Below are 24962 nucleotides of genomic sequence, written 5' to 3'. Positions count from 1 at the left end.
AACCCAGAAAAATCAGCTCACAAAATCGACCTTTGGTTTTCTTTTATATATTTTCAAATTTTAAGGCTTAGGTCTATGTAAATAATAGTTTTATAAATTAGTTTCCATAACAAATTAATAGTATGAATCATTAAATAGCTAAGGCCCGTTCTCATATGCTCATGGTAGGGTGAAAGTGGCTTCAAACTCCACAGTTTCCAAGCTGATTCTATCATGACATGCTGATGAAAAGAAAGAAAGGCCCTAGGGTTTGTTAATGCTGGATAAACAGAGGGTTCGGCAGAGCCCGTCATCGAGCCGCTGTTCCAGAAACGATTGTTTAAAATTCCTTAGTTTTGGCAGCTTAGAGCGACAAATGAGGCCACTCCCCACGACACTGCAATTGAATCAGGTTTCGGGAAGCTGGTGGTTTTTCCTTTTTCTTTTCTTGACGATCTTTGTACCGTTCCAGAGCTGATCTGAACGCTTAGAAAATGATTATGTTCTGCAGCTGCGAGAGCGTCGACCCAAAGTGGGTGCTTTCCGGCAGGTTCTTGATTTGCAGCAACCATCGCTGGCACTCGGCGCACTTCCGCTGACGATCCTCGCGGGTCACGTCCACGCCCAGGCCGTTGGCGGCCCAGGAATCGAGGTTCTCCTGTATGGTTGGCAAGAAGTTCGACAGAATAATACGCAGTGTATCACAGGCTCTTGTAAAGTGGCTATAACACAGAGAGGACAGGTTAAGGTTGACTGAATTGGCAACGGATTACAAAGCTACTCACAACTTGTGCTGGCTCTGCAAGAGTTCGTAAATCTCCGGCAGCACAAACATGCAGAAATCCAGGTTCCACGAGGACCTACGAATAAATTGGAGATATAAATACTATAAAATCATTTAAAAAGGATTATCTCACGGTTTCTCTAGTATGGCTCCAAGTAAATCTATGAAAATAGATTTTCCACAGCTCTTGGCTTGCCTTAAAGCGCCCAAGACATCGTGCGACCTAGGAGAGGTATAAGATATTTATAAGAATATTCAAACATTCCAAAGGTGAGTGTACCTCGTGGCATTCCTCAGCAAATCCAGGCTGGACTGGCGATTGCTCAGCTCCTGCAGCACAGCCTCATGCGATCTGGAGAGCACATCAAAGTCGTGATCATCCATCATGATGCGATTGTTCAACGGCTGCTGCAGAGGTACATAAAATGCAAAAGAAGGTATTTAAAAACTGGCTATAGAACTAAGGATTTCAACTGCCTACGTGAATTTGTTTTTCCTGAGTTTTGGCCTGATTTGAACGCATGTCCAGTGTGGTGCGAGATCGCATCGGTGGCTTTGTGATGATCTCCACGTTGATATTTTTCTGCTGACTGTTCTCCTTGCTGAGCTGTCCCTGGGCGGAGCCCATGGTGCGCTTGTTCTTATTGACCACATTTGAGGACGAAGACTTCTTTAGGACCATGTTGTCGTCCAGCTTGTGTAGCTCCATGGAGCTAACCGACGACACCTGGCTGAGCTTGCTGCTCCCAAAGATGCCCGTGGACGTCTGCTTAGAGCTGCTCATATTGCTCGTTGTCCTCTTGTGCAGGCTTGTGGTGGTGGGCTTTTTGATCGACTTGGACGAGGCATTGATGGTGGAGGTGGCGGGCGGTACTGGCTTATAGTTACTGGTAATGTAGTTTAGGTTCTGGTTGACCGGAAAGTCCTCGGCCATGTCGTAGTTGTCATAGTTATTCAGTATGGGCGGATTGCTGTCGTTCAGATTGAACTCCAGCTGCTGCACATCCGGCTCCTCGTCCTTTCCCAGCGAGTAAATGTTATAGATGTCCGGCTTGTGCAGCGAACTGGCCTCGTTCATCGACATCAGGCGGCTATCAATGGCATAGCTACTGGCGTAGCCGGCCAAATTGTCGGGCACCCTGGAGTACTTTCCCTGTCTCAGCGAGGGATCGATTGCCCCGCCATAAACGACATGATGTGAGGCCAGATCCGCCGTCGAACCGCCAGCCGTCGAGGCCAAATGAACCGGTGGCAACGAGGACATCGGCGACGTTTCCGCCGACTCCAGCACAGCCTCGTTGACCACCTCCAGGCTGTAGTTGGGCGACGACAGACCACTCTTGCTGCCCTCGTGCTCCTCCTGCACCTGGGCCGGCTTGGAGCCACCCAGCGACAGCCTGAACTTCTGATTGCCACGGGTGAAGCTCTTTCGGTTCGTCGAGTTGTGCTTGAAGTTGGGCAGCGAGTTCGCCGGCTGGTAGAAGGGTATCACGCGGTCCAGACTGATGGTGTTGATGGAAACGGTGTCTATCTCATGGCAGCCACAGATCTGAGAAGCGAAAGGATATGTTTGTGAATGTATGTAGGAAAATAAGTAGGAAGATCATTTAACTTACCAGCTTATTGTTAACCACTTTCATGTCCGCCAACGAGGACCAGGTGCTCTTTATGTGATCCAGCTCACGATCAGGCTCCCAACCAATGACCGAAATACCCGAAGAGCTGCCCACAAACAGGCATTCGCCGTTCTCACTAAAATACAATGAGTGAAGAATATGGCATATATTATTTTTTATGGTATTTACCTGAATGTTATACACCTAATGGCCTGGCCATAGAAGTGAGTGGTCTGCGAGACGAGCTGCTGGTGCTCCAGATCGTAGATGGAAACGGTGCCATCGACGCGTCCGGCGGCCAGCAGGAACTCGAACGGATGGAACTGAACGCAAGTGATGGCCGTGACCGGCGGATCCGCTATGAACTCCATTATCTGCTTGCTCTTGCGGATGTCCCAGATGAGAATGGATCCCTCCAAGCCAGCAGAGGCGATCCAAAGGCCGTCTGGGGAGAACTTTACGGAGTTCACGTGCGACATGTGACCGCGACACACCTTGATGCAGTTGTTTTCGTTCTGCACATCCCAAAGTCTGAAATAAAAGAGTGCGGTATTAAATAATATGTATCAGATATTAAATAATATATATACATATACATTGACAGAACTTAAGGGAACGTTCTCTTTGTTGTGGATCAAAAAATCGATTTTTTTGCAAAAATTGAAAGCCACATACTCGTAGAATATGTGTGTGAAAGGATTTTTCGATACGATGAATAGTTTGCGAATGAGAGCGTCTCGAATACACCTGCGTCACGCGCGTCTGCAGGAAAAGAAGAACCAGAAGCAGTTCGAACTTGAAGAAGGAATCCTCTATGCCCCAGGGATATGCTACTAAAATCCTGATGTAAGTAAAATTCAGCAATATTCTCTCGCAACGTCTCACTGCGTTGCAAACTTCTGCCTGAAATCATAATCCTCTGCAAGGGGATAAAAATGCCTTACAAAAATTGAAAACTTTTTTCAAAAATTAAATTTTCCCCAGAGTGATGGGGATCGATAGCAGAGGTCGCCAGCTGCTCAAAACAGCAAGTCTTTTTGCTGTACGCCTTGATTTGGATGAACTACGATCAAAAAAGGTAGGAGGATATATGGACTTAAAACAAAATTATGCAATTATTCAGTAATATTTACATGCAAAATTCAACATTTTATATTCAACATCTAACATTCAACATCTAACATTCAACAAAAGACATTCAACTAACAACGTAAGACATGTTAAATGTTTATGTTGTATAAATAAACTTACATTATAAAATTATTCAATATTATTTACATTTTACAATGGCCACGTCATCGAAAAGGTTAATTACAAATTAATTACTTCGGTGGGAGCTTATAATTCCCAATCAGTTCTAGCTCAAAAATGCATGACCTGTGGGCTATGGTCACCCCAAATATGAGTTGATCGGAAGTTCCGGCGAGTGTTTGTGTGTGTGTGCTGGTGCTCTTGGACAGATCAATGGATATGAATGGAGGTGGAACTGGACTCCAGGATGCAGTGCATCAAGATCCTGTCCAGGTATGAACCTTATTCAGGAGTTAATTAAATATTTATAGTCGCCACTAAAGGTGAACTTAAGCAACTTTCAATGTGCAACATTGTAAGCAACATGTAGCATGTGACATGTGACATTGAACATGTAACATGTAACATGTGACATGTGACATGTGACATTGAACATGTAACATGTAACACGTAACACGCAACACGCAACACGTAACATGTAACATTCATTATTAAACATGTATCATTCTGAATGTTTATGTTGTATAAATAACTTATTGTTTATGTAATACTTATGAATTAATTATTGGTTTGTAATACTTATGAATTATACAATTGGCCACGTCATTGATAATGCTAATAACAAATTGATCTCTTCTAGTTCTAGCTAGAAATGGATGGTATGGTCACTGGAAAAACAGTTGACCGGAAGTTCCAGCGAAGGATTGTGTGCTTTTGGACAGATCACTGGATAAATATGGATCGATATGAAGCTTTTGCAAAGATTACTGGATATATATACGGAGGTGTCATCATTCAAGGCTCCAGAGCATCGAAAATGTCTTCAGGTATGTACCTTAGTGAATAAAATATTTTTAGTTTTAATTTTAATTTTGTATTAATTTCGAAAAATACGATTTTCAGATTTTTTCAAAAACCCGATTTTTAGTCCGGTTTTTCAGTCGTAGTTCAGCCAAATAAAAACGTACAGCTAAAAGACCGACTGTTTTGAGCAGCTGGCTTCCTTTGCTAACGATCCCTCTCACTTTAGGGAAAATGCATTTTTTGACCCATTTTCGCATTTTTTTTTGTAATGGGGTGCATCAGGATTTTTTGGAATTCAGATTTTGGCGAAAATTGCTCCTTATTTTTATATGACCTGGACTCAGTGGTGGCTAGTAGGAAGGTGGTACTTATTAATATCTTAGGTACAATATATTTTCATGTGGTAGCTTAGTACACGTTTTTTGTATTATTGGATGTCTTATGAATATATTTTTTGTATTTTATTATAACAACATAAAAGGAAGTTAACTTCGACAAACCGAAGTTTGTATACCCTTGCAGTTATAAGAAATAATCAACTTTAGTAAATAAATTTTTCATATTATTTTCCCATTAGTTTCCCGATTGGTCCTATGACAGATATATGATATAGTCGTCCGATTTTAATAAAATTTAATTCGAAATTTAGAACTAATTAAAAAATGTTATTTTCAAGCTTATAAGGTTATATGTTAAAAAACACTAAAGATATAATTTTTAAATATTATTTTACCACTAATTTTCCGATTGTTCCTATGGGAGCTATATGATATAGTCGTCCGATTTTGATCAAATTTAATTCGAAATTCAGAACTAATTTAAAAATGTTATATCCAATCTTAGAAGGCTATATGTTAAAAAATACCGAAGGTATAACTTTTTTTTAAATTTTTTCCCCTTCAGTTCCAATGGGAGCTATAAGATATAGTTGTCCGATCCGGCTGGTTCCGACTTTATACTACCTGCAACATAAAGAAGAGTTTTGGGAAAGTTTCAGCCCGATAGCTTCAAAAACCTGAGAGACTAGTTTTCGTAGAAACGGACGGACAGACGGACGGACAGACGGACATGGCTAGATCGACTCGTCTAGTTACGCTGATCGAGAATATATACACTTTATGGGGTCGGAAACGTCTCCTTCACTGCGTTGTATACCCTCTGCAAGAGTATAGAAAGGGGATTGTGTCCCAGCTGGGCTTTACCAGAGTTCCGAGCCCAGGTTGGTGTCCGCGGTGCGAGTGGTATTATGGTATTTCAGGGGAACTCACAGACCTGTTTGGAAATCCCTAGGTCAGTATATTTTAGTGAATTTCCGAGAGCCGAACTGATCGAACGATTGTAACAAAACTTATCTGGGTGGCGAGTGGTGATGCACTTTGTACCTGCGATATTCCTTTAATCTGTGCATTCAGGCGTACTCCAGCGTTCAATCGTCGAGAACTGTAAGTGCAGCCCACACTTAGTGGGCATATGGGCTGTTGCTTCCAAGACATGTGTGCATCCATGGGTCTCCGCTCTCTCCGCGAGTAAAGTATCTTGTATCTCTTTGTTGGTGGGCACCATCCGCACCTCTTGCTTGAACCATGGACCGTTGGACTCGGACCATATCACCAGGGGGACATTCTTCGATCCAAGAACCCAGTTCCACGCTCACACACTCGGGGCGATAGCCTTATCACGGTGCTCGCCTAAGATTAAGGCGATTCCTCTGACTTTTTAGATTAACTCCCAGTCCCAGTGCCAGTCCCAGCCAAACTGACCAGTTATATCGATTCATTCGTACTTTTCAGCCGAAAGCGGTGCAGGGGAGACCGGATTTTGTGCAACGAAACCAGATTTCTGATTGCTCCATAGGCAGAACAGCCAGAACAGCCACGCCATGTCCTCATCCGATGGAAAACTTCGCTACGACGGCCGTGTGGCCGTGGTGACGGGCGCCGGAGCCGGTTTGGGCCGGGAATACGCTCTGCTCTTCGCGGAACGTGGCGCCAAGGTGGTGGTCAACGACCTGGGTGGCTCCCATGCCGGCGAGGGTGCCTCGCAGCGGGCCGCCGACATTGTGGTGGAGGAGATCCGCAAGGCCGGCGGCGAGGCGGTGGCCGACTACAACTCGGTCATCGAAGGGGCAAAGGTCATCGAGACGGCCATCAAGGCCTTCGGCCGCGTGGACATCCTGGTCAACAATGCCGGCATCCTGCGCGATCGCAGTCTGGTGAAGACCAGCGAACAGGACTGGAATCTGGTCAACGATGTCCATCTGAAGGGCAGCTTCAAGTGCACCCAGGCCGCCTTCCCGTACATGAAGAAACAGAACTACGGCCGCATCATCATGACCTCATCCAACTCGGGCATCTACGGCAACTTTGGGCAGGCCAACTACTCGGCCGCCAAGATGGGACTGGTGGGACTGGCCAACACGGTGGCCATCGAGGGTGCCCGCAACAATGTGCTCTGCAATGTGATCATACCCACGGCCGCCAGTCGGATGACCGAGGGCATCCTGCCCGACATCCTCTTCAACGAGCTGAAGCCCAAGCTGATTGCCCCCGTGGTGGCCTACTTGTGCCACGAGTCCTGCGAGGATAATGGTGAGTACCATCTGCTTCTCTTTATCTTGGGATGGGCATTTTCCAGCAGTAGTTCTTGAATAATATATGTTACATGTCCATAGCACAGCCCTTGTACCCCTATCAATACTTGATATGGTATATCATTCGTAAATCCACAAGATTATGCAATTTTTGCCAATCTATAGGATACGGAAGTTTAATCCACATGGTTATAAAACCTAATCTGCATACATATACAAAAGTGTGCGATTAGGGAGAGTTTTATAGCGATAAGGTTCAAATATACCGATCCGTAGTGCTTAACACAATTGCATATAAATACCCTATCCTATAAATGATTATGAGAGATTATTATAGAGAGGTCTTAATTAATCGCTCCCCCTTTGCTCCACAGGCAGCTACATCGAGAGCGCCGCCGGCTGGGCCACCAAGGTGCACACTGTTCGCGGCAAGGGCTCCGTGCTGCGCCCCTCCCTGGACGACCCCGTGACCGTGGAGTACGTCAAGGATGTGTGGTCCAAGGTGACGGACATGTCACAGGCCAAGCACTTGAACGCCATCGCCGAGGCCTCCGGCACCCTGCTCGAGGTGCTCGAGAAGCTCAAGGAAGGCGGTGCCGACGCCGTGGAGGACACCTTTGAGTTCAACAGCAAGGAGCTCATCACCTACGCCCTGGGCATTGGGGCGACCACCAAAAACGCCAAGGACTTCCGTTTCCTGTACGAAAACGATTCCGACTTCGCACCCATTCCATCGTTCTTCGTGCTGCCCGGCCTCCTGCTGGCCATGTCCACCGACAAGCTGATCAGCAAGGCCCTGCCCAACGCCCAGGTGGATTTCTCCAACATTCTGCACGGCGAGCAGTACCTGGAGATCTGCGATGACCTGCCCACCAGCGGCACTCTGGTGACCAGCGGCAAGGTCTTCGATGTGATGGACAAGGGATCCGGCGCCGTCGTGGTCACCAACACCGATTCCTTTGACGAGAGCGGTCGTCTCTTGGTGCGCAACCAGAGCAGCACATTCGTGGTGGGCGCCGGCAAATTCGGCGGCAAGAAGGAGCCCATTGCCGGAGTAGTTCCACTGCAGCCGGCTCCCAGTCGCCAGCCGGACGCAACCATCACGTATGCGACGAGCGAGGACCAGGCGGCTCTGTACCGCCTCTCGGGCGACAGGAATCCCCTGCACATCGATCCCCAGATGGCCCTGCTGGCCGGCTTCAAGACCCCCATCCTCCATGGACTCTGCACACTGGGCTACTCGGTGCGCGCCGTGCTGGCACAGTATGCGGGCAACGACCCGGCTCTATTCAAGGCCGTCAAAGTCCGCTTCTCCGGACCCGTGATTCCGGGCCAGAGTCTGCGCGTCGACATGTGGAAGCAGGGCACACGCATCAACTTCCGCACCGTGGTCGTGGAGACCGGCAAGGAGGTCATCTCCGGAGCCTACGTCGACCTGAAGAGCGCACAGGCCAAGCTCTAAGCTGGACCAGTGATCCCTGTGACTCAGCCTTCGTCGCGATTAATCGTATTTGTCCCTAGATGTGGTTTACTATGTACATATAACAAAGATGCGTATATACATGCACCTGCTTAAACACCCCATTGGTGGTAGAAGTATTTTTTTGTAACACTTTATAATTCCCAATAAAAAATGGACTTGTTAAAATTAAAATAAAAATGTTGTTTTACACAATCAATAAAACGTATCTTTTGGGATCAGATAGCTCTGTTTTTATAATGTAAATGCATTATAAATCCACGTGACTCGCAGATACGAGATAATCCTTGTCAACCTGTGTTTCTTTGCCAACTAATGTCTCATTTAACCTACTTGGCTTTGTAAATATTGAAAGTCAGCTTTGTCAGGTGCAAAATATTACATCTTATAAATGGAATATGTCCAGATATTGTCATAAATCTTTTGCTGATAACATTTGTATGATAAGATCTGAAACACCGAAACTAAGACCTCATCCTATCCCAAAAATCCCAACAGCTGAACGAGGGAGACAGGAAATGTAGCCATCCCTTTTCAATCTACGGAAAGACCATTTAAAGGCTTTTCTTGATAAACAAAACAAGCGATTGCTCTTGACTCATGGGTGGTTTTGCTTATACATATACATATATCGGGTCTCAACTCACCTGACGGTCGTATCATTGCTTCCGGAGACCACATATTCTCCCGACGGATTAAAGTCCAGAGTGCGAACACTCTTCATGTGGCCATTTAGCGTAGAGTAAATTTTCTGGGAGTTCAGATCCCATCTCCGGATTATTCCGATGTCGTCGGCGGAGTAGACAAAGTTATCCTTGTACGCAAAGCGGACACAGTCAATCGAGCGATTGTGGCCGGTAAGGGACTGTAATAAAGAGGGTTTTAGTAATTGAGGATTGTTTTAATATCGCGATTCTAAACGTACCATAAAACACTCATTTTGTCCAATTGCCCAGAGGTTCACGTTTCGATCCTCGCCTCCGGTGACCAGCACTCGGCCTGTTTCGCCCAGATCAAGGCTCGTAACTCTGCTATCATGTGCCTTTATATCGTCTGTAGGGGATAAGTAGGTAATAAATTAATTTTTTTTTATCTTATTGGGTAAATTTTAATGATATCATGTCCCTGGGAAAGTATTCTTTTGGTACTGCAGCTGCTTTTTAAATAATTTACAAGTTACTATCTGATATACCAAAATAAGCCTATCTAGTAGATATATCATATAGCCTCTATCTAATACTAATTTCATTTGATACATATTTGATATAAAATATGTGATCAACTAAAGTTTTTCATCTAGTAGTCTTTTCATATAGTCTTATAGTCCTATATCTTAAACTGATTTCATTTGATACAGTATTTGATTAGTAATAGTAGGCCTATATCTTTAAACCTATTACAGTATTTGATCAGCATCTTACCTTCTAAAATTCATCTATCTAATTCCTAGGTTCCTTTGTCTTATACTAACTTCAGTGATACCAAAACATGAATGAGTGCTCTTAATATACATATATTACGAATGCTAATAGTTGTGACTCAGCCCAAGATATTTAGATATGTAAATTAGGTGTTTTGAAAATGGAGCTATAAACATTGAATAAATTAATCGTTTTTTTATCATACCTGTTTGTATTCTAAATCGGAACTACCATTCATTCATAATATAAATATAATATCATGGTATCTGAACTCTTTCATATTGAAACCATACTATCGAATATTATATTTCTCTGGTTCCCTGGATTATAAGTAAGATGATATGAGGGTAAACAAAAAAGGGCTGCAATATGTTCAGCTTTGAGTTCTAGGTAAACCTATTATTGATGTCGCTAGCTAAGAACTAGATATTGTATTACTTTCAAGTTAACAACCACAAGCAACTGCAAGCCCAACCAACTTTAGACCCTAATGGCACCACATATGTTCACTTTCCTATTGACTTTTAACATTGTTTATAAAAACGCGTGGTAATATTTTGGAAATGTGCAGATGATACATGCAACTCCATACTACTACTACTACTACTACTACTACCAGGCCACTGCACACACACACTCACACACACTCACACACTCTAGCAAGAACAACAAGAGCAGCAGCGGAGGCTTATTGTGCGTGCGTGTGTGGGAATACACAACGGTACTTTCGAACATTCGCTTTACTTACAGATCTTCGATATCAGTTTTCTGGGCAGCGCCATAATCAATCAAATTGCTGTTATATAAACCCACTGGCAGCTGCTAAATGGCCCCCGGATGCCAGGTTTCCAAATAATTATTGTCTTTTTGTAGCAGGTGTGAGCCAAAGTCTGTGATCAGCTGTCTGGCTGGGCTCTCGGTCTTCAATGCAGAAAGGCCACTTCACAACGAGACGAACACGAAACGCACTGGAACGTATTAACATTGGACGCGACACGCTTACAAGCCGATATCACCGCGATCGCATTGTACCAAACCAAAAGGGCTAACTGCAAAATCGGACAATTCTGATGGACAAAAACAAATGCACATTGTAATTACAGCGACGACGAGGGCTGCAACAACTATCGATAGTCACCGATACCAGGGCCTCGGGCAAGTATGTTTGCCCAGCCATCCGATAGTGGAGACCGCTTATCACTAACGAAGATAAATCAATCATTTTACATTGCTAATACAACACTCAATAAGTTATCCATATTTATTTAATAGCTACTCACCTTTTTATTTACTTAACTAATATTTCCTTTACTTTCAAACAATAGTTTTGATAACGATAGCAGACGATGTCACGGTATTTTCAACAGCGCAAACGGTATTTTTTCGGTATTTTTCGACGCGCTCGCGCTGCGGTCACACCCGGCATTTCCTCAAAAAAGCATCATCATTGCCTGCAAAGACGAACGACTGGGGAAAAGCTAAAGAGTTGATATTCCGCCAATACCTCTGCTGTTAAACAAATCGCCAAGATGTCCTCGCGCTACGATCGAGCTGTGACCATTTTCTCGCCGGACGGCCACCTCCTGCAGGTCGAATACGCCCAGGAGGCCGTGCGCAAGGGATCCACAGCGGTAAGTTCAGTCTGGTGACAATCACAGTCCCAGTTTTTCGCAAACAATCGCCGGACCGACTGAGACAAACGCGAACGTGTCCTTGCAGGTCGGAGTCCGCGGTGCCAACTGCGTGGTGCTCGGCGTGGAGAAGAAGTCGGTGGCCAAGCTGCAGGAGGATCGCACCGTGCGCAAGATTTGCATGCTCGACCACCACGTTGTGATGGCCTTTGCCGGTCTCACGGCCGATGCCCGCATCCTGATCAATCGCGCCCAGGTGGAGTGCCAGAGCCACCGTCTGAACGTCGAGGATCCGGTGACCCTCGAGTACATAACCAGGTGAGCATTGCCATCGATAGTTTTGCCCCCAAAGCCTTACTAAATCGTACGGGTTGCCTCCTTACAGATACATTGCCCAGCTGAAGCAGAAGTACACGCAGAGCAATGGCCGCCGTCCCTTCGGAATATCCTGCCTTATCGGCGGCTTCGATGCCGACGGCTCTGCACATCTCTTCCAGACCGAACCGTCCGGCATTTTCTACGAGTACAAGGCGAATGCCACCGGGCGTTCGGCGAAGGTGGTGCGCGAGTTCTTCGAGAAGTCCTACCGCGAGGAGGAGGTAGCCACCGAGCGTGGTGCCGTCAAGCTGGCCATTCGCGCCCTCCTCGAAGTCGCCCAGTCGGGCCAGAACAACCTGGAGGTGGCCATCATGGAGAACGGCAAGCCGCTGAAAATGCTAGACAGCAAAGTCATCGCCGAGTACGTTAAGATCATCGAGAAGGAGAAGGAGGAGGAGCTGGAGAAGAAGAAACAGAAGAAGTAACACACAGCTGGCTCACTTGTTCGGTGGAAGGCCTTCGCATTGAAACATTTTCCAAACCTATCCTGCGACACCACTGTTTCGCACCCATATAATGTCTGCTCGTTGTGGCAGATGGATTTGGCTTGGAAAACGCTTCAACTCACAGCTTCGGTTGTCCGAATGCACACTTTTTTTAATTATCCATTTTCTACACTTCGGATCTTTGTATAATGGTATGAAACTGTTTGATTTGTATAAAATACATGCGTCATCATACATTAAACGGAACGTCTGTTGGATAGTTAAGGTTTTTTCCTGTAATGGGGGTGGTAACTAAGGTGTAATAAAGAACGTTTCATCTTTTAAGTGGAGCAGCGGTTTCAGTTTTTATGATTTTGTTTCGGCGAAATAATACTAGTGCGACATTTATCGCAGAAAACAACAACAACCCTTCTGGATCACATACTAGTTCCAAAAAATATTGATTTCAAATACATCAATGTTCCTGAAAACCAAAATAGTTTTCAATGTATATTAATTCAAATTTATAAAATAGACACTGGACTGGGTGTATCTAAACAGTTCTGAAAAGGTAGATTAAGTAGTTGGTGGAATTTTAGTAATAATACGAGTAATGTAATTATTTTATTTATGTTTGATAAAGTCAAAGTAGCTATCCCAAACGATTTCAAAGAGAGATTCTTATTCCCATTTCTAGTTCAAATTTGTTTGTAAGATTTTCCGCGCACAAAGCAGTAACTACCGAAAGTCTGGCAGCACTGTATTTACAATACTTTTCTTTTTCTCCCAATTTTCCGGGAAATCCCTAAATGGGACAGCTTTGGGGTTGGAGACTGTAGTACTTCGGGTTTTTTTCAAAATTGGAAAGCTCAAAGAAATGTTTAAATACCGGTCTAACAATCTGGCAGCACGGTTTTTGCCGGATAGAAAAAACCTCCACTCCAATACTTTTACAAATAATATATCCCTTAACTACAAACTAGGGCTGTCGAATATCATAATGATATTTAAAAAAAAATTAATTTTAAATATCGATATACCAGTAATATTTTATATTTTTTCATTATATTTCAATTTTGATGGAACTCATTAAAAAATGCTAAAATTAAAGATTTATTTATTTTGATGCAATAATCACGAATTTCGCCAGGAAAACAGGATTTAACATAATTTTCTCAAAAATTGTGTTTTTTAACACCTAAAAATTAAAGAAAAAAAAATTATTTTTTTGAATTTCAAACAACAATTATTTTAGAATAGAAAATATACATATCTTTAAGTACTTCAAAAAAAAATAATAAATAGAAACTCAAGTAAAATATACATTCAATATATTACCATTTTCGGACACCACCGCAACTTTTTTAATAACAATATCATCGATGTATCGTTATTTTCAAATATTTTCCACATGCCTATACCTATGGACGAAAGGACGAAAATATCATTTACATTTGATATCGATATTTCGGGCCAAAAAATATCGCTAGGAGAATATTCCCATGGACGAAAGGACGAAAATAGCATTTACAAATAACATCGATATTTGATACTGCGGCCCGATAATATTTTTAATGAAATTAATATCGATGTATCGTTATTTTGATATACTTTCGACTGCCCATCTGCCTATCCCCAAGTCGAACCGAATCGCTACATCGCCGTCGCCGCCGTTCGTTCCCAGTCAAATTTGTGTGTTGTGTGCGCCAATTTCAGCGGGGGCCAAAATCAATAATCTGCTTGTGTGATTTTCGCGGCTTTTTTTTTGTGTTTTCTTTTAAAAAACAATCAATACCCGAAGGTAACGTGTGTAGACCACTAACCATCCATCTCAGTGTGCGTTTGCATTCGTTGACGCTTGACATATTGGTACACATTTTATTATTATTTTTACCTTGTTTGTCGTTTTCCAAATAATAAAAAACTGCATGTTCGAATCGAATTCAAACTGAATCGGAATCCGCCTCAGGATCCGGAGTCAGAGCCGCCGAATCGGAATAGGAGGGGGGAATAGAGGGCTCCTCGCACCGGGTGCTGAAAAAGGATAGTGGGCGGCGGGGTGGGGTCGAGTTGAGGGGGGCAGGGGGTGCTTAACCCAGAAGGCGCTAAAGGCCCACTCACACGAAGGGAATTTGCGATTTGCCTGACCCGAAAGGGGTTTCGCAAAATAACAGGCCAAATGAATTGGGCTAACCACAGACCCGGTCTTTTCAAGGATGTCCTAGTTGCAAGTCTCAGGGGGGTCTAGAGCTTCATAGAGGTCCTAGCCGAACTTGCGTCGTGCAGAGGGGCCCTAACCACCGGGCATGCAGCCACTCCGCCTGCACGCACATACTGCCCGTGTGTGTGTGTGAGTAGACTTTAAACAGATTTTTGGCCTGGCTAAAAAACGGCGAAAACAGGCGAAAGCAGGCGAAAACTGGGAAAAACATAGCGCAAGAGTGCGAAAAGCAGGAGATGTTAATAGCGGAGCGACTGTCGCGTGCTAACGGCCCGCCCACCTGTCTCTACGCCCCGGTTTTTCACCTGAGTTCCGATCGCACACACGCATGTACCCACATATGTACATTGCTATGTACGTGCGTTTGCATTGCCCAACACACGATTTCCGTGGAGTACATGTATTCGAGTATTTACAAGATTAGCATTTAACGCCCTATTTATCTGAGTGCATTCCCTTGCTCCAGGAGCGGACTCGGGGGGGTTAGTTTTGGGTTTCCACCAAGGGTCCCCCCTATTTACTATAAAAACAGTATAATATTACCTTAGAATTTAATTTAAAAAGTTCTTAGCCCCAAATACCCGAGCCCCTTTGACTCCGCCCCTGGCCCCAAAGACGTTGGCTTAACACTCGACGGTCCTATTGACTTATTTCGACCCCTTTGTCTTATCCCAAACCATTCACCATCGTGTATTGCGAGTACAAACGTTTACGTGTACTTTTTAAAACACTTACAGTAGAGGATAGAATTATAGCAGTTGTTTTCAAGAAATATTGGTAATATTAGAGAAATAAATTTGAACTTATTATAATAAGTACAAACAAAATACGTAATAAAGTAGAAACGTTTACGTGTACTTTCTGAAACACTTACAGTAGAGGATAGATTTATAGAACTGAAATGTTGGTTTGAATTTATCATTTTAAAGTTAAATCTCTTTTCCGTGATTTGTTTTTAAATATTTTGGTTAATATAAGTGAAAACTTAAAACCATGTAGATTTGCATTGCTTATTTTATAATTTTAAAATATTTTATATCCGTTTGGTATGCACAATTATCATAATAAATATGGTTATATAGTATGCTTTGCATTCTTTTTCGAAATTAAATGAGCTGTATGTATGAACCTAAAAATAGCTTTATATTGTAGCAAATTTCCATAACAAAGGGAAGCCTACCTTTTCAATAAGTATTCAATGTTGGCCTTATTTTATTTAAAACAATTTGATATTTGAATGTTTTTCCTTTCAATGATTTTAGTTTATTTGTAGTTAAATAAACATACTATATACCTATAGTGCATTTATAACGAACCAAAAATCACCTGATCACCCTAAAATGCACTAAAAGTTAATTTTAAGGTAAACTTTTTTGGTTTAAAGTCAACAGTCATTTCTTTGATATAGTCAGAAAAGAAGACAAGATGATGGATCTAGTCAGTAGATAAGTCAACGATAAGGTCTATAAAAGTGCTAATCAAAAGCCGGCCATCAAACATATGTGGAGTACATACATTTAAATGACAATTGCATGGATTTTTAGGTATTATTTGTAGAACCTGTGCCAAATGTTCCATTATATTTGTGAATTAGTTTTATTTTTCATAAAAAAACCAAGTTTATGGAAAAATATAAAGTATTGGGGGACTTTCAGTGTCATATGAGAGCTATAAAAATATGTTTATTATCTTTAATCGTTGTCAAAAACTTCCTATAACAAACAAAAAAACCGTTCACTCGTTCAAGACCCAATATTTACTAAATACTAAACAGCTATTAACAATTTATTTAGGCAATTTACCATATTTTTTAGCTTGAAAATATGATCGTGATATGGTAGTTAAACTATTTAAACTGTTCTACTTAGTGGATATTATTATAAACATAGCTTCCTATAGGATTTAAATATATCACGACGATTAATTTTACAATCACATTGCATTTTCAAGGTTCTTTCACGTTAGATAGTATATCATAGACTATACATTATAGAGCTGTCATATGTCCAGGGGCCTAGAAGTAAGCGTTATAAAGATGATTTAGGAGATTACCAGGTGTTCCCTTCTTGTGGTCTCTGGGCTCTGGTGCAACGACCCATGCTAGATCCGCCGAGTGGGTGCGGTCTCCTCCATCCAGAACTCTGGTTTCGCTGCGCATGAGTGAGAGGACATGGGCGTAGTACACCGGCTGGATGTGGCCACCGGTGGGCTGGGCTGGGCGCTGGTTTTCGGTTGGTCTTGCATTCGGATTAGTTTTTAACGCTACCTACTACTTGCTGCCTCCTACCTACCACCTACTCATTATACTTGCTGTTGTTATTGTCGTTCTATGTGTATGACCCGACCTGACACTTTCGTATTTCACATATATGATACAATAGAATGGGCACAGAAACCAAGAGCAACAGTTACACAGGACAGATTTCAACAAGTGGCGGCAACCCCAAAGTGATGAAAGATTCTTTATCCCTAGTTCGTCAGACGGTCAATCAGCAATCGCAATCGAACCAGGTCCAGAACCACTTGAATTCAAATTCAAATTCCCAAACGTATCCGAGCGAAAGCGAAAACGAGAACGAACTGAATTCGCGCGATATTCGAGCAGAGCAGGAGGATAAATCGAGAAAAGAGGCGATTGTTCCCTTTGTCCCCCTGTTTGTTGAGGAGGCCGACGTGATTCACGGGGCCAAGGAACTGTTGAAGGTTATTCGACCGACCTGGGACCTCAGCCACGTCGAGTTTAAGGTAAAGTAAAGCCCATAAACCCCAAAAATCACCCCCCCAACAAAACCATATTACTCAAAACAAAAAAAAAAAAATAAAAGTAAAACGCAAAATCAAAATCAAAACCATCAATGTCAATGTCATGTATTCTCTACTCCATCAGATCAGGGTAGTTCGCAGATCCCAGATCGCAGATCGTTATCCGGCCCCAGATATGACGATGATGACGATGATGTATGTTTCCCAATCACTTATTACGATCACTAACCGGTGTGCGGAACGGGGGATAGACACTCCATACTATCATACTCTAGTAGCTTGCTAACACAGTTTGAGCAGGGTTATTGCACAACCAGCCTTCCATCAGTAATTATATAATATAAACATCGAAGCGTACTCGCTGCCGCCTTGATAATTTGTAAATAGACTTTGTTATATCAATGGAGAGCCCATGGGATTGTTATTCGAAATTAACATTATTCGTGCTGGTGTGTAGGACCGCGAGAGTTACGAGTTCCGAGTTCTGAGTGCCCGGCACTGAGGCCGAAAGCGAAACCGAGACGAAACCGAGTAGAACCAGTTTGCTAATCTAGCCCTCGACTCCGGTGGAAATAATTGCTTTCACGGATGATCCTAAACACTGATACCAGCCGTAAACGACCGGTTTTTTCCTTTTGAGGGGCCTGTTTTTGTTTGTCCCGATTTGATAGTGGTGCACAATATACAGCCTGAGGCTTGAAGTGGGGCGTTCTTGCCTTATCGGCACTCGTATCACTCGTACACCTTGACCCCACTATCTGTACACTTCACGGTGGGCATGACGTTTAATTGGTGTACACAGCTTGTACGCACGTTGCTTATCATAATCAGCTTATAACAGCTCCATTCGGAATTGTTCGGCGTTGGATCTTGGCCAATCGCTGGTGGGCTGGGGAATGTGGCTCATCTTTTGAGGAGTCATTGCTGATAATAAGTTAAAAACAGTCGAGTGTGTTTTGCGAATATTTGAGGTTATGGGTGGGTATCTTAAAATCTGGTATTTTAATACCAAAAGGATATCTTAAGGCTTCCTAGTGGAAAGCTGTTGGTAATAAGAGGTTAAAAATCAATCAATCAATAAAAATCATAGTAAAGTTTTTTTTTTTTAGATGTTAGATCTTATTGGTTAATATCTTAAAGTATTTGGTATCTGGTATTTTTAATACCAAAAGGATACCTTAAGGCTTCCTTATTAAAGCTGTTAGTAATAAAAGGCAAAAGATCAGTCCTTATAGTAAAGTTATCTTATCTTATCTTTTTGGTTAATATCTTAAAGTAATTAGTATCTGGTATTTTTAATACCAAAAGGATACCTTAGGGTTTACTTAAGGAAGCTGTTGGTAATAGAAGGTTAAAAATCAGTCATAGTAAAGTTATATTATCTTATCTTTTTGGTTAATATCTTAAAGTAATTGGTATCTGGTATTTTTAATACCAAAAGGACACCTTAGGGCTTCCTAGAGGAAAGCTGTTGGTAATAAAGGTTAAAAACAGTCACAGTTATTTTTCATCTCATAGATCCTAAATCCTTTCCTTTTAAAGCTCTCTTAAGGAAGAAAAAGCTTTGCGCTAGCGTTGTCTCTTGGCGCCAGTCAGTCCTGCATATCATAAAATTAGAATAAAAGTCGTAGTAAAAGGCCCCGACTATAATACATTCCAAATACTTGTTGAGGAAAGGGAAAACTGAGCTGATTCAGCTGAACCATGCCGTCATAGGCACCAGTTCTCGGCAATAAAAACATATACGAGGTTTTGTTGAAGTCAGATGACTATTTATTTATATCCCATAACGGGCATTATTTTTTGTAGCAACAGAAAGTAGTAAAAACTTAGAAACTAATTAGACCCAACGTTCGAAAAGCAGGAACAGGCTTACACATGTGCCCGCCTTTTATTAGAGGCAGCTGTGCCACACAATCTTAGGTTGATTGATAGTGCACAGGGTCGATAGCTGAGAACTATTGATTACTATTTATTACCGCCCCAAAAGATACTACCCAGAGTGGCTAGCTTAACCCAAATGTTTTCCTAGATTACAAAGACTAAGGGGGAACCTTCTTGTATTTTTACTCGTACATTGTTTCCAAATTTTTCCACTTCCATCAGCTTACTTTTAATATTGCGAATTTAAGTTGTTTAATATTCCTTTATCTTATCAGTGTCTGTGTTTTTCCATTATAAAACGCACCGCACACGTATGTTTCAAAACGAGGGGGTCTTGTCGAGACGCTTAGCACGCAAATAGCTGGTGTCACAAAGTTTATCACCCATGTGCTTCCATTCACCATATATGTATATATATGTAGATTGAGTACATAAGAAGCATGTGGAGCTGATAAGCGGGGTGGCCGTAAGCCCTTTGCCGTAGCCCCTGAGCCTGCGGCTTAATGAACGAGTTCCTGAAATAGTTCCATTGAATGCTACTAATAAACCTGCCACGGCAATTGGTAATAGGTGATGCAACCATTTCACGCACATAATCAAAGCACACGCAAATCACGTAGCCCCCCACTGACTAGTAATCGTTGGTCCTAACCCATCCACTCGATGTGCTTGCTTCTGGGATTGGTGCTAACGATGCTGTCCGCTTGCTAATTCTAGAGTTTCACCGATGGCATCACAAACAAACTGGTCGGATGTTTCCACAAAGAGCACGCCAAACTGAGAGATGAGAACGGCGGCTCGTACTTGCCCATCAAGACGCAGGGTCTGTCGCCGGTCCAGTCGGAGGATCCAGTCATCATCGAGAAGGAGGACGATGGGTTCGCAGACACAGACCATGGGACCACAGACGATGGGGCACCTGTACAGTACTCCGATAACGTAGTGCTCGTGCGGATATACGGAAACAAAACGGACCTACTGATAGATCGCAAGGCGGAGACGCAAAACTTTCTTCTACTGCATACGTACGGCCTCGCGCCGTCGCTGTATGCGACGTTCAAGAACGGCCTCGTCTACGAATACGTACCTGGAACCACCCTGAACACGGACAGTGTGCTCTGTCCAGAGATCTGGCCCCTGGTGGCCCGTCGCATGGCCGAGATGCATCGCAAGGTGAGGAAGCACGGGGAGGGTTCGGCGGCCAAACCAATGCCGATGATATGGAAGAAGACGCAGAGCTTTCTCGATCTAGTACCTGAACGTTTTAGTGATGCTGATAAACACAAAAGGTATGCCCGTCCTGAACCCTAACGATTGGTGCGCTTGTATTAATGCAAACACTACCCATTCTCAGAGTGAAAGATACGTTTCTACCCATCGGCCGCCTGCGCGAGGAGTTCAACAGGCTATACGGATACCTTGAGGCTCTGGACAGTCCGATTGTCTTCTCCCACAACGACCTACTGCTGGGCAATGTCATCTACACGCAGAGCCTGAAGACCGTCAACTTCATCGACTACGAGTACGCCGACTACAATTTCCAGGCCTTCGACATTGGCAATCACTTTGCGGAGATGTGCGGCGTGGACGAGGTCGACTACTCCCGCTACCCGAAGCGCGAGTTCCAGCTGCAGTGGCTGCGGGTCTACCTAGAGGAGTACCTCCAGCGCAGCCACATCCAGAACGAGGAGGTGGAGCTGCTGTACGTCCAGGTCAATCAGTTTGCGCTGGCATCGCATATCTTCTGGACGGTGTGGTCCCTGTTGCAAGCCGAGCATTCCACCATCGATTTCGACTACGTTGGGTATGTATACCCATGGCCTGGGACTGGATTTTGAAAGGATTTAGGTCTTGAAGCTAGAACCCGTATTAATCCAATCTTTTACCGAACTGAACCTCGACGGGATTTGAAAATAGGATGTATTTTTAAGGAAGTAGAAGTATATGTAAGCATCACAAGCAAGTTACGGACAGTTTACGGACAGAACGATAAGGTCACTCTCTATAGGGTCGAAATTAGCGGCTTATTCATGAGTTTGAACAGGACTTTGTATATTTCGAAGCTTACCTACACAAAGTTTCAAATCGACCCTACGATTCCCTGACCCACTTCCCAAGGCAAACCATGCTAATGACTGAACTTCGACTCTTTTCGCCCCACTTAGCTACGCATTTCTTCGGTACAACGAGTACTTGGCTCGGAAGGACGAGTTTCTGGCCTTGACTGCAGCAAAGAACAATAAGTGATTTCTCTCTCCCGGCCACTCACCGCATTGGGAGTTACTTAATTATGTGCCCAGTGATATATGTATCAACTAAGGCTGGAACGGCTCTCAATGTTATACATATGTATATATATAACGTGTGTTCAGAAATCAGAAACAGAAACAAAAACCTAAACCGAAACCGAAACCGAAAAAACAAACCTAAATTAGTGTCGTGTTCGTGCCAGCCTTAGTGTATGTACAGTGCTCACTCGATGCAGTGGACTAGTGAAGACCAAAGGGTGTGCACTGAATCGAATTTGTTCACTATAACGAGTCACAAAGCAAAAATAATAAACATATTTTCAAAAAACACGTTTTCAAAAACACGCCGTTCGTTTTTTTTATTTAAACAAGAATTTTAAAATTTCTTTAATAAATTGTTCACTCCTACTAAAAGTTCACATAATCGAGTGTTCACTCTAAAGAGAGGGCACTGTATATATATATATATAAAGAATTTGTATATGTTCTTTAATTTGTATAAATCGATATTTTGTAGTCATAAATAAAGCGAAGGTATGTACTTTAAAGTATAAACACTATCGATCATTTTATTGGAGGATTTACTGATAGCGGGAGCTTATCGCTATGAATAGGGGAAATATTCAAATGAGAAGGATTTCCGTTTGGCAGAGACCTCGGAAATTATAAAAATAGTTAGGACTTAAGGAAAAGGCTCTCTAGTGGATTAAGGGTAATGTATCTTGATATTGTTTCCAATTTTCAAAAGTTCAGCTTTAATAAAAATAAATATATGGGTTATGTCCTTAGCACTCAATCTTCTATTTTTGAGCGAAGAATTTTTAAAAAGTAAATACTCAAAACGGATATAAATATTTTTTTCTTTTATGTTAAATCTTTTTGCTACGCAGTAATACTACCCAACAGGAACTCCCCAAAAATTCCTAAAAAGACTAATTCGGTTTGGTAAACTACAAGTATTTTGTTTATAAAGGCAGATTTTTACATGGAGTTTAATGGGTTTACAAGAATTTCAATTGAATTTATTTACTTTATACAAAAGTCTTCATAAATGACTATGGCAAACTGTATAGAAATGCCTATACTGTAGTTCGGTTGCCGTCTCCTCCAAGTTTTTGAACGATCTGAATGGGAAAAAAGTTTTAAATATTAGAAAATACCTATTGAAAATATCAAAAAAGTATGGAAAATGCAGTGAAAACGATAACTTTTTCAAAGCGATATATCGATGGCTGCTTCGATTTTCGCCAACACAACCATATGTGAATCGATAGCACCGTGCGATAAGTCCGAGGCCCGTCTCTAGCAGCACAACCATACCTAAAATAAAAAGGCTGGAGGAATATCTCTTTCCTGACTCCTGATTTTACGTAAACCATGTCGAGCTACATTGCCAGGAAGGGACCCGCCGTTCTGTGTGAGTATTTTCCCATAGGAGTGGACTGACACGGCCTGAATAGGCTAAAACCCATGAACGCAGTGCCTAGGACAGTGTGATTACGTAAATATAATACGCCAACTTTTTCCCCACAGCTAATCTGGGCAGATGGGCCTACAACCTCTCCGGATTCAACCAATACGGTAGGATAAATAGCCAGACAAGTGATTTCCAGCCGCTCACTGTGGTACCACTGCGTTTTACAGGTTTGCATCGGGATGATTGCCTGTACGAGAACGAGGACGTGAAGGAGGCCGTGCGCCGACTGCCCCGCAAGCTGTACGATGAGCGCAACTACCGCATCATGAGGGCCCTCCACCTGTCCATGACCAAGACGATCCTGCCCAAGGAGCAGTGGACCAAGTACGAGGAGGACGTCAAGTACCTGGAGCCCTATCTCAAGGAGGTCGTTAAGGAGCGCGAGGAGCGTGAGGACTGGGAGAAGATCCACTAAACTCGCCACTAAATCCCTCTTCTTCGGACTTGTAAATGTTGAAATACATAGCTTAGATAAATACCAAAATTGGCTATGAAATCGAGACTCTGCGTGGTCGTTTGGGAATGTTGGACCGCATCAGTTTATTCAATGGGTTACTTTTCGCTTTCCAGCGAGATGATCACGAAAAATGTGGATGAGATAGGTGTATGACCATGGGTTACTTATGCACATGCTTCTTTAAGAGGCTCCATGCTACTGCTCCCTTACCTTTTGCATAAATGGTAAATTTAACAGCGATCCCAAGACTGGCACGCGTCCCAGGAAATTGATGGCCACGGGGAAGAAGCCGCTGGAATTGTAGAAAATAAACTATTAGGAGATCTTGTGGGTTACATTTTAAATGTACAACTAAAAGCCCATCGATGCAAGACACCAGTTTACTTGGGCGTGCATGCTTTCCGCCTTATACTTGTAGTTTTCTCGATGTTTATGGATTGATTACGTTTTCTAGCGTTTATGTAGATTACAAATTATACTTTAAGGTCATAAAGAAGAGGTGCAGTTTGGATTGCTGTCTCATGGAGAAGATAAAGGCTTGCCAAAAAGAAAATGTTGCCTTTTTTGCACTTTTGAAGTGGAGTTATTGAGATTTCATTATTTTTAGATCATTATTAAGTAAAACTGAGTAAGCACATCGTAGGCAAAAAGAGCGAGATGTATGCAAATAGAGCGGGAATGAGTTTAGAAAATTGTAAAGGGTCATTACTAGAGGAGTTTTAAGTTAGTAAGAGCAGTAGATGCGTGGCCTAAATGTATTTAAAAATGCATCTTATAGAGGATCAGTATAAGGTTTAAGGTGAGATGCAAAGGTAACCTTACAAGAGCTAGTAAGTAGGATACTAGGTGCAAAATAGGGTCGAATGGTCTGATATTCTGAAGGTCCAAGACCGCGCCAATGTGGACTATGACCGGTTAATCCGGATCCATTGGCCATGGCCGTCCTACTGAAGCTACCAAAACCAAGGGCGCTCGCTACAAACCTGAACAGTGCGAAAAATCCATAGGATTCAATGATCATGCCGATGATGGGGAAACCCAGCAGGACGATGAGGATGCCGCCGAAGAAGGCGCTGGTGCCTTTGACTTTGTGGCGCTGGAAGAAAAAGCGCAGGGTGCGCTCCACTCCGATCACACAGCCGAGGCCCGATATGAATAGAATCTGCGGAGCAGGACAGAGGCGCTATAAATATAGTCAGCTGGCGGGGCTGGTGTTAATAGTCGTTATTACATTGCCAATGGCGAGCAAGCCTTTATCGAACAGCAGCAGCATGCCGAGGAGCAGAAACGAGGTGCCAAAACCAGCCAAGCCGATGCCAATTTCTGCGGGAAGATTTCGTTGAGCCAGTGCTATTATGGGGCCAGCATCATCTGGTACTCACTCTGCAGATCTGTTATCTCGATCATGGTGTGTGCGGTGCGGCCCTAAACTGCTCTCGAATCGAATAAAAAAAAAATCCACGTAAACACCAATTCAATTTCAAAGCAGCGAACAGCTGATTTGCACTTTCATTCAAAGTTTAGTGCTAGCGAATGTAAACAATGTGAGCAG

General features: G+C 43.0%; 6 protein-coding genes and 1 long non-coding RNA gene across 9 annotated transcripts; 5 read left to right on the top strand and 2 right to left on the bottom strand.

Annotated features, from left to right (window-relative positions):
* Positions 1-31: 31 nt before the first annotated feature.
* LOC108025808 (katanin p80 WD40 repeat-containing subunit B1) lies at positions 32-11056 on the bottom strand. The gene is made up of 10 exons (XM_017096451.3): positions 10674-11056; positions 9430-9557; positions 9152-9369; positions 2569-2910; positions 2380-2515; positions 1245-2312; positions 1044-1171; positions 897-986; positions 765-839; positions 32-701 (listed from the first exon to the last, which is right to left on the bottom strand). The coding sequence occupies exons 1-10, from the start codon at positions 10705-10707 to the stop codon at positions 467-469; spliced, it is 2454 nt and encodes an 817-aa protein (XP_016951940.1). The 5' UTR covers positions 10708-11056; the 3' UTR covers positions 32-466.
* On the top strand, positions 3669-4745 carry LOC127012504 (uncharacterized). The gene is made up of 3 exons (XR_007765999.1): positions 3669-3903; positions 4271-4457; positions 4534-4745. It is a non-coding gene; the product is annotated as an uncharacterized LOC127012504 (long non-coding RNA).
* Positions 5726-8684, top strand: LOC108025807 (peroxisomal multifunctional enzyme type 2). Its single transcript, XM_017096450.3, has 3 exons — positions 5726-5876; positions 6225-7022; positions 7399-8684. The coding sequence occupies exons 2-3, from the start codon at positions 6314-6316 to the stop codon at positions 8484-8486; spliced, it is 1797 nt and encodes a 598-aa protein (XP_016951939.1). The 5' UTR covers positions 5726-5876; positions 6225-6313; the 3' UTR covers positions 8487-8684.
* Positions 11057-11342: 286 nt separating the features above from the next.
* Positions 11343-12639, top strand: LOC108025945 (proteasome subunit alpha type-7-1). Its single transcript, XM_017096642.3, has 3 exons — positions 11343-11556; positions 11645-11874; positions 11942-12639. The coding sequence occupies exons 1-3, from the start codon at positions 11455-11457 to the stop codon at positions 12357-12359; spliced, it is 750 nt and encodes a 249-aa protein (XP_016952131.1). The 5' UTR covers positions 11343-11454; the 3' UTR covers positions 12360-12639.
* A 1372-nt stretch (positions 12640-14011) lies between these two features.
* LOC108025844 (ethanolamine kinase) lies at positions 14012-22031 on the top strand. Of its 3 annotated transcripts, none has more exons than XM_044093092.2 (5): positions 14012-14160; positions 16962-17325; positions 19945-20516; positions 20582-21031; positions 21393-22031. In XM_044093092.2, the coding sequence occupies exons 2-5, from the start codon at positions 16963-16965 to the stop codon at positions 21472-21474; spliced, it is 1467 nt and encodes a 488-aa protein (XP_043949027.1). In that variant the 5' UTR covers positions 14012-14160; position 16962; the 3' UTR covers positions 21475-22031. The 3 variants fall into 3 exon arrangements, with proteins under 3 accessions (XP_043949027.1, XP_050746490.1, XP_050746489.1); XM_050890532.1 differs by lacking the exon at positions 14012-14160 and adding an exon at positions 14206-14228; XM_050890533.1 differs by lacking the exons at positions 20582-21031; positions 21393-22031 and adding an exon at positions 17468-17538 and having other exon boundaries at positions 14082-14228; positions 19945-20157.
* Positions 22032-22412: 381 nt separating this feature from the next.
* On the bottom strand, positions 22413-24958 carry LOC108025610 (vesicle transport protein GOT1B). The gene is made up of 5 exons (XM_017096145.3): positions 24793-24958; positions 24642-24733; positions 24394-24572; positions 23621-23702; positions 22413-22600 (listed from the first exon to the last, which is right to left on the bottom strand). Exons 1-5 carry the CDS (start codon positions 24815-24817, stop codon positions 22556-22558), a joined length of 423 nt encoding a protein of 140 aa, XP_016951634.1. The 5' UTR covers positions 24818-24958; the 3' UTR covers positions 22413-22555.
* On the top strand, positions 22729-23453 carry LOC108025611 (cytochrome b-c1 complex subunit 7). Its single transcript, XM_017096146.3, has 3 exons — positions 22729-22893; positions 23010-23057; positions 23121-23453. Exons 1-3 carry the CDS (start codon positions 22854-22856, stop codon positions 23366-23368), a joined length of 336 nt encoding a protein of 111 aa, XP_016951635.1. The 5' UTR covers positions 22729-22853; the 3' UTR covers positions 23369-23453.
* Positions 24959-24962: the final 4 nt, after the last annotated feature.

This window comes from Drosophila biarmipes, chromosome X (assembly GCF_025231255.1).
Source record: "Drosophila biarmipes strain raj3 chromosome X, RU_DBia_V1.1, whole genome shotgun sequence".
In the NCBI taxonomy this organism is placed as follows: domain Eukaryota; kingdom Metazoa; phylum Arthropoda; class Insecta; order Diptera; family Drosophilidae; genus Drosophila; species Drosophila biarmipes.
This window is presented reverse-complemented; position numbering and strand designations above follow the sequence as displayed.

What these genes read in the sequence shown, in the direction of transcription:
- LOC108025807 (XM_017096450.3), top strand. Translation starts at nt 6,314, where the DNA reads ATGTCCTCATCCGATGGAAAACTTCGCTACGACGGCCGTGTGGCCGTG. An exon ending in CGAGTCCTGCGAGGATAATG is followed by an intron (nt 7,023 to 7,398) that starts GTGAGTACCATC and finishes TTTGCTCCACAG; the next exon opens with GCAGCTACATCGAGAGCGCC.
- LOC108025808 (XM_017096451.3), bottom strand. Translation starts at nt 10,707, where the DNA reads ATGGCGCTGCCCAGAAAACTGATATCGAAGATCT. An exon ending in GACAAAATGAGTGTTTTATG is followed by an intron (nt 9,370 to 9,429) that starts GTACGTTTAGAA and finishes TCTTTATTACAG; the next exon opens with TCCCTTACCGGCCACAATCG. An exon ending in ATTAGGTGTATAACATTCAG is followed by an intron (nt 2,516 to 2,568) that starts GTAAATACCATA and finishes ATTGTATTTTAG; the next exon opens with TGAGAACGGCGAATGCCTGT.
- LOC108025844 (XM_044093092.2), top strand. Translation starts at nt 16,963, where the DNA reads ATGGGCACAGAAACCAAGAGCAACAGTTACACAGGACAGATTTCAACA. An exon ending in TCAGCCACGTCGAGTTTAAG is followed by an intron (nt 17,326 to 19,944) that starts GTAAAGTAAAGC and finishes TGCTAATTCTAG; the next exon opens with AGTTTCACCGATGGCATCAC. An exon ending in ATCGATTTCGACTACGTTGG is followed by an intron (nt 21,032 to 21,392) that starts GTATGTATACCC and finishes CGCCCCACTTAG; the next exon opens with CTACGCATTTCTTCGGTACA.
- LOC108025610 (XM_017096145.3), bottom strand. Translation starts at nt 24,817, where the DNA reads ATGATCGAGATAACAGATCTGCAGA. An exon ending in CGAGATAACAGATCTGCAGA is followed by an intron (nt 24,734 to 24,792) that starts GTGAGTACCAGA and finishes ATCTTCCCGCAG; the next exon opens with AAATTGGCATCGGCTTGGCT. An exon ending in ATTTACCATTTATGCAAAAG is followed by an intron (nt 22,601 to 23,620) that starts GTAAGGGAGCAG and finishes TTTCCCATTCAG; the next exon opens with ATCGTTCAAAAACTTGGAGG.
- LOC108025611 (XM_017096146.3), top strand. Translation starts at nt 22,854, where the DNA reads ATGTCGAGCTACATTGCCAGGAAGGGACCCGCCGTTCTGT. An exon ending in GAAGGGACCCGCCGTTCTGT is followed by an intron (nt 22,894 to 23,009) that starts GTGAGTATTTTC and finishes TTTTCCCCACAG; the next exon opens with CTAATCTGGGCAGATGGGCC. An exon ending in CTCCGGATTCAACCAATACG is followed by an intron (nt 23,058 to 23,120) that starts GTAGGATAAATA and finishes TGCGTTTTACAG; the next exon opens with GTTTGCATCGGGATGATTGC.
- LOC108025945 (XM_017096642.3), top strand. Translation starts at nt 11,455, where the DNA reads ATGTCCTCGCGCTACGATCGAGCTGTGACCATTTTCTCGCCGGACGGC. An exon ending in TGCGCAAGGGATCCACAGCG is followed by an intron (nt 11,557 to 11,644) that starts GTAAGTTCAGTC and finishes GTGTCCTTGCAG; the next exon opens with GTCGGAGTCCGCGGTGCCAA. An exon ending in ACCCTCGAGTACATAACCAG is followed by an intron (nt 11,875 to 11,941) that starts GTGAGCATTGCC and finishes GCCTCCTTACAG; the next exon opens with ATACATTGCCCAGCTGAAGC.